The sequence below is a fragment of the Pseudochaenichthys georgianus genome, chromosome 7 (genome assembly GCF_902827115.2).
Source record: "Pseudochaenichthys georgianus chromosome 7, fPseGeo1.2, whole genome shotgun sequence".
NCBI lineage: Eukaryota > Metazoa > Chordata > Actinopteri > Perciformes > Channichthyidae > Pseudochaenichthys > Pseudochaenichthys georgianus.
The window spans coordinates 1234962-1241983 of NC_047509.1; the positions used below are offsets into that span (position 1 = coordinate 1234962).

Here is a 7022-nt window from a genome sequence, read left to right on the forward strand (position 1 = left end):
CGGCTCAAATAAAAACAGCATGCGTGATGAAGACATGTTGAACTAATGACGCTTCTGTGGCGGCAGGGAAGTGTTTCACAGCTCAGTGAGTCAGGCTGCTGTCGAATGCAGTCCGACGGGAATCGCAGTGATTCAGTCAAAAGCCAGACATTTTACCTTCGTGGCCATTTTGCCTCTTTTCCGCCTCTTGCTGCTTTTTCTGAACGATTTGTTGATTTGCGTCGTCTTTTTCAGTCATTTTGCTTTTCGGTCTCGTGAGCTTAGTTTTGCCCGTTCTTCTCGATGCTTCCCATATGCCTCCCTTTCTGGTGGTTTTGCATCTTGTGTTGTCCTCGTTGGAGTTTAGGTTTTTGAGTTTTGCATCTCATTTTGCTTTTTACCATTTTTAACTAGTTTGCAACTTGTTTTTTATTCTCATCTGAGTGACATTTTTACGCCTTTTTTATAGATATTTTGTTTCAAATCTTCTGTTACTTTTGTAGAGATTTTGCATCTTCTCTTTTGTCTCCTTTGAGTCTCGTTTTACGCCTTTTTTCTATCCTATTTCTCTTTTTTGACTCTTTCTAGTTTTTTCACGCCTTGTTTTTTAGTCTTATTTGAGTCTTGTTTTGTCTTTGTCTTTCTACTTCTTACATGTTGAACCCAAATACCTGTACTTTCTACTTCTTACATGTTGAACACAAATACTTGTACTTTCTACTTCTTACATGTTGAACCCAAATACCTGTACTTTCTACTTCTTACATGTTGAACACAAATACTTGTACTTTCTACTTCTTACATGTTGAACCCAAATACCTGTACTTTCTACTTCTTACATGTTGAACCCAAATACCTGTACTTTCTACTTCTTACATGTTGAACACAAATACTTGTACTTTCTACTTCTTACATGTTGAACCCAAATACCTGTACTTTCTACTTCTTACATGTTGAACCCAAATACCTGTACTTTCTACTTCTTACATGTTGAACACAAATACTTGTACTTTCTACTTCTTACATGTTGAACCCAAATACCTGTACTTTCTACTTCTTACATGTTGAACCCAAATACCTGTACTTTCTACTTCTTACATGTTGAACCCAAATACCTGTACTTTCTACTTCTTACATGTTGAACTCAAATACCTGTACTTTCTACTTCTCACATGTTGAACACAAATACTTGTACTTTCTACTTCTTACATGTTGAACCCAAATACCTGTACTTTCTACTTCTTACATGTTGAACACAAATACTTGTACTTTCTACTTCTTACATGTTGAACCCAAATACCTGTACTTTCTACTTCTTACATGTTGAACTCAAATACCTGTACTTTCTACTTCTCACATGTTGAACACAAATACTTGTACTTTCTACTTCTTACATGTTGAACCCAAATACCTGTACTTTCTACTTCTTACATGTTGAACCCAAATACCTGTACTTTCTACTTCTTACATGTTGAACACAAATACTTGTACTTTCTACTTCTTACATGTTGAACCCAAATACCTGTACTTTCTACTTCTTACATGTTGAACCCAAATACCTGTACTTTCTACTTCTTACATGTTGAACTCAAATACCTGTACTTTCTACTTCTTGCATGTTGAACTCAAATACCTGTACTTTCTACTTCTCACATGTTGAACTCAAATACCTGTACTTTCTACTTCTTACATGTTGAACTCAAATACCTGTACTTTCTACTTCTCACATGTTGAACTCAAATACCTGTACTTTCTACTTCTTACATGTTGAACTCAAATACCTGTACTTTCTACTTCTTACATGTTGAACTCAAATACCTGTACTTTCTACTTCTCACATGTTGAACTCAAATACCTGAACTTTCTACTTCTCACATGTTGAACTCAAATACCTGAACTTTCTACTTCTTACATGTTGAACTCAAATACCTGTACTTTCTACTTCTTACATGTTGAACTCAAATACCTGAACTTTCTACTTCTCACATGTTGAACTCAAATACCTGTACTTTCTACTTCTCACATGTTGAACTCAAATACCTGTACTTTCTACTTCTCACATGTTGAACTCAAATACCTGTACTTTCTACTTCTTACATGTTGAACTCAAATACCTGTAACTTTCTACTTCTTCACATGTTGAACTCAAATACCTGTACTTTCTACTTCTCACATGTTGAACTCAAATACCTGTACTTTCTACTTCTCACATGTTGAACTCAAATACCTGTACTTTCTACTTCTCACATGTTGAACTCAAATACCTGTACTTTCTACTTCTCTAATGTTGAACTCAAATACCTGTACTTTCTACTTCTTCACATGTTGAACTCAAATACCTGTACTTTCTACTTCTCTACATGTTGAACTCAAATACCTGTACTTTCTACTTCTTACATGTTGAACTCAAATACCTGTACTTTCTACTTCTACATGTTGAACTCAAATACCTGAACTTTCTACTTCTCACATGTTGAACTCAAATACCTGTACTTTCTACTTCTCACATGTTGAACTCAAATACCTGAACTTTCTACTTCTTACATGTTGAACTCAAATACCTGTACTTTCTACTTCTTACATGTTGAACTCAAATACCTGTACTTTCTACTTCTTACATGTTGAACTCAAATACCTGTACTTTCTACTTCTTCACATGTTGAACTCAAATACCTGTACTTTCTACTTCTCACATGTTGAACTCAAATACCTGTACTTTCTACTTCTTACATGTTGAACTCAAATACCTGTACTTTCTACTTCTTACATGTTGAACTCAAATACCTGTACTTTCTACTTCTCACATGTTGAACTCAAATACCTGTACTTTCTACTTCTCACATGTTGAACTCAAATACCTGTACTTTCTACTTCTCACATGTTGAACTCAAATACCTGTACTTTCTACTTCTCACATGTTGAACTCAAATACCTGTACTTTCTACTTCTCTACATGTTGAACTCAAATACCTGTACTTTCTACTTCTCACATGTTGAACTCAAATACCTGTACTTTCTACTTCTCACATGTTGAACTCAAATACCTGTACTTTCTACTTCTCTACATGTTGAACTCAAATACCTGTACTTTCTACTTCTCACATGTTGAACTCAAATACCTGTACTTTCTACTTCTCACATGTTGAACTCAAATACCTGTACTTTCTACTTCTCACATGTTGAACTCAAATACCTGTACTTTCTACTTCTACATGTTGAACTCAAATACCTGTACTTTCTACTTCTCACATGTTGAACTCAAATACCTGTACTTTCTACTTCTCACATGTTGAACTCAAATACCTGTACTTTCTACTTCTCACATGTTGAACTCAAATACCTGTACTTTCTACTTCTCTACATGTTGAACTCAAATACCTGTACTTTCTACTTCTCTACATGTTGAACTCAAATACCTGTACTTTCTACTTCTCACATGTTGAACTCAAATACCTGTACTTTCTACTTCTCTACATGTTGAACACAAATACCTGTACTTTCTACTTCTACATGTTGAACTCAAATACCTGTACTTTCTACTTCTTACATGTTGAACTCAAATACCTGTACTTTCTACTTCTCACATGTTGAACTCAAATACCTGTACTTTCTACTTCTCACATGTTGAACTCAAATACCTGTACTTTCTACTTCTTACATGTTGAACTCAAATACCTGTACTTTCTACTTCTTACATGTTGAACTCAAATACCTGTACTTTCTACTTCTCTCATTTCCAAACAGCTGGTTCCTTTAGTCTGAATGTGTGTTGGTGCGTGATCATTATTCTTTAGAGTCACTGCGTGCCTATTGGTTGGAACACGATCCGTGTATCCATCACTTCCTGGTCTTCTCTAAAGGAGAGGGACCAATGGAAACGTTGTCATGTTGCCGTTGTTCAGCATGGAAACATTCATTAGCTAACAATGACATTATTGTTCTATTGATATAAAGGGAGGTCAGGTACTCTTTAAAGCAGCTGCTAGTTATGGGTACTTTCTACTGAAGTACACTTCAAAGCCTCTTTACTTTGACTTGAGTAAAGAAGTTTAGTCAGTACTTCTACTTTCACCAGAGTATTTTTAAACACGAGTATCTGTACTTCCACTTGAGTAAAGGAAGTGTGTACTTTTGCCATCCCTAAGTCCTTTGCAGAGGATAAACGAATGACCTCTGACCTTGTTGTCGTGCTCCAGGCTGCGCACCAGCTCCCCGTCCGCCCCCCCGCTCTGGGCCACTCGGAGGCTGCGGCGCTCGGCCTTGCGGAGCCGGTACTGCAGGACGCGGCAGGTTTTGTTGCTTTGGTCCAGCTGCAGCTTCAGGTTCTGCAGCTGGTAAACCTCCTCCTCCTGGAACAGGTCGCGCATCTCCAGCATCTCACAGCGCAGCTCCTCCACCTCATCCTGCAACACAACAACAACAACAACACAACAACTTTCATTACTGCACACAAGACCTGAGGGAGAAAGAGGAAGATTCAAGGCTTTTATTGTCATGTGTAGCTACAGTGTAGATATGAATCTGAGGTCACAGGCTCCTCCTCCAACAGTGAAACACAATAAAACTGATCAAATAGTGCAAGTAAATACAAATAAAATAGAATAGAAATAGTGCAAGGAGAGTCTATATAAAGTAATTGGAATATGATATATTAGATACATAATGCGGCACAATGGACTCAAAATAAAGGAAGTTTTGCGTCCTTGTGGTTATTTTTTGCGTCTCATTTCGCATCCCTCTTTCGAAATGGGATTTACTTTCTTTGAGTCTGTTTTTAATTTGTTCGGTGTCTTGTTTTGAGTCAAATTGTGCTTATCTTCCCTTGGTGGCAGTTTGTCTAATTGTCTTCTTGATTCTCGTCTGGTTTTGCAGCCCATTTTGTGTCCTCTTTTGTATCTCATTTGGCATCCCATTTGGGTGATTTTACGTCACATTTTGCGTCCATTTATGGTCATTTCTTTGCGTCTGTTTTGAATTTGTCTGGTGTCTTGTTTTGAGTCAAATGTTGCTGCTTCAACCCGGTCTCAAATTAATCTATTGATTCGTGTTCACCAACACGATTTCGCCATTTATTTCGTGTCACACAGAAAAAATACAGATTTCAGTATTCTGACACAGAACGATTTTAGAAGCAATGTATTTCTATTGGTAGTGTGTTTCGTGCCTGCACCAAATAATAACAAATTAGAAGGAAAAAAAGATGAGAAAAAATACAGATTTCAGTATTCTGAGTTTCTGAGCTCCATTTCTTTTCTTTTTCCTCGCGGACGGCAAAAAAAACTCAGACATTATACAATTTAAAATAAAAGGGTTAGGCTTAGGGTTAGATATTGAGTAAGAAAATGTTTTTATGAACCACACAGCTTCTGGTCTTCCAAGACCCGACCGGACAAAAAGACGTGGTGCAGGCACGAAACATACTACCAAGAGAAATACATGCTTTTAAAATCGTTCTGTGTGACACGAAAAAAAAGGGGAAATCGTGTTGGTGAACACGAATCAGTAGATTAAATCAATTTCGTGACTATTACACGAAATGTCGCGAGACTGGCTTGCTTATTGTTTTGCATCCCTTTGTGGTAGTTTGCCGTATTTTCTTCTGAGTTCTCCTCTCATTTGTTTGCCCTTTTGCTTTCTTTTATGCGGCCCATTTTGTATCCTGCTCTGTATCTAATTTGGCATCCCATTTGGGTGGTTTTACGTCTCTTTTTGCGTCCCTTTGTGGTTACTGGATTCTTCATTCAAAGACCAATGGACTCAAAATAGAGGAAGTTTTGCGTCTCATTTTGCATCCCTCTTTCGAAATGTGATCTACTTTCTTTGCATCTGATTTGAATTTGTTTGGTGTCTCCTTTCGTGTCACATTTAGCTTTACTTGCTTTTCATTCGTGGTAGTTCATTGTTTCACTTTCTTATCAATTTTTCGTCTGTTTGGTGGGAGTTTATAGTTTCATTTTCTTCTTAACTTGAGGCTCATTCTTTCATGTTGCATCCCTTTCTGACTGATTTGATTCAATATATTTATTTTGGATCCAACTTTTCTCCTGTTGTTAAAAGGTTGTTGCTCATGTCCTTTAACCCTGCGGGGTCAGAGACAAATACATACTTCATTGATTCATCGTTTTAATATTTAAGTCAAAACTCTAAATACTTCTCCCACTTATATTTACGCTAACAGAATAAACACCTTAAATCAAACTCACCTTCAAATACTCGTTCTCTGATCTCAAATCCTCCACCTCGCGCACCAGATCCTCGGTGGTCTCCCCCATCATGAGATCCATAAAACCGTCCGGAGATTGGAGCATGCTGAGCGGCTGGGAGTCTCCCTTTACGCACGGGTTCCCGTCACTTCTCCACAGATAAGCTCCTCTGTCGATCCAGCTTAATTCTCTGCTGGGAGACTCTTTACTGTTTCCCTCCGAGGGGCAAGAATCCGAGATCTCAGAGCTGCTGTCCGAGGAGGAGGAGAGTTTCCCGGACGCACAGCCGGAGTCTTTGCTCAGATCCTCCGAGGTGTTGGAGGCGTCTGACAGCTTCCTCTCTGCGGGGGAACCGGAGGACTCTTTCCCCTCTTTCCCTGGTCCTTTCCCCGGTCCTTTCCCCGGTCCTTTCCCCGGTGCTTTCCCCTCCTGAGAGCCACTGTGAGCTTCTCTGGAATAATCTTTCTTCTTCCTCTGCGCGTAAACCGGCTGCTGCGCCTTGGGTTGTTTCTGACTCCGGAGCGCAGACATCACGACTTTTTCTTCTTCTTTTTCTTTTAAGTTATGCAGTTAAAAAAGATCATTATGGTTCCACAGCTCTATAAAAGGTGTTGAATCAGAAGCTTAAGCGTGACTGGAAGACATCCGACTGGTTGCTCTCCATCCTGAAGACTAAAACTTTCCCAAAATGCGCAGAGAGTCACCGGCAGTGTGGGAGTAACCTGGCTTTTTAATGACTTCCGGTCCCCAATTCCAAAATAAAACTCTGTCATTCACCCTGGATGACGTTGTCTAACTTCTTTATTGTTTTCACATTAAACCACATTTCCCACACTATTC

General features: G+C 38.6%; 1 protein-coding gene across 1 annotated transcript in view; it reads right to left on the reverse strand.

Annotated features, from left to right (window-relative positions):
- Positions 1-6835, reverse strand: part of LOC117449517 (microtubule cross-linking factor 2-like) — a 7726-nt gene extending 891 nt beyond the window's left edge. The window contains exons 1-2 of the mRNA XM_034087245.2: positions 6183-6835; positions 4158-4382 (exon numbers count right to left, since the gene is read on the reverse strand). Coding sequence (XP_033943136.1) covers positions 4158-4382; positions 6183-6713 — 756 coding nt within the window. The 5' untranslated portion in view covers positions 6714-6835. The remainder of the gene's footprint in view (positions 1-4157; positions 4383-6182) is intronic.
- Positions 6836-7022: the final 187 nt, after the last annotated feature.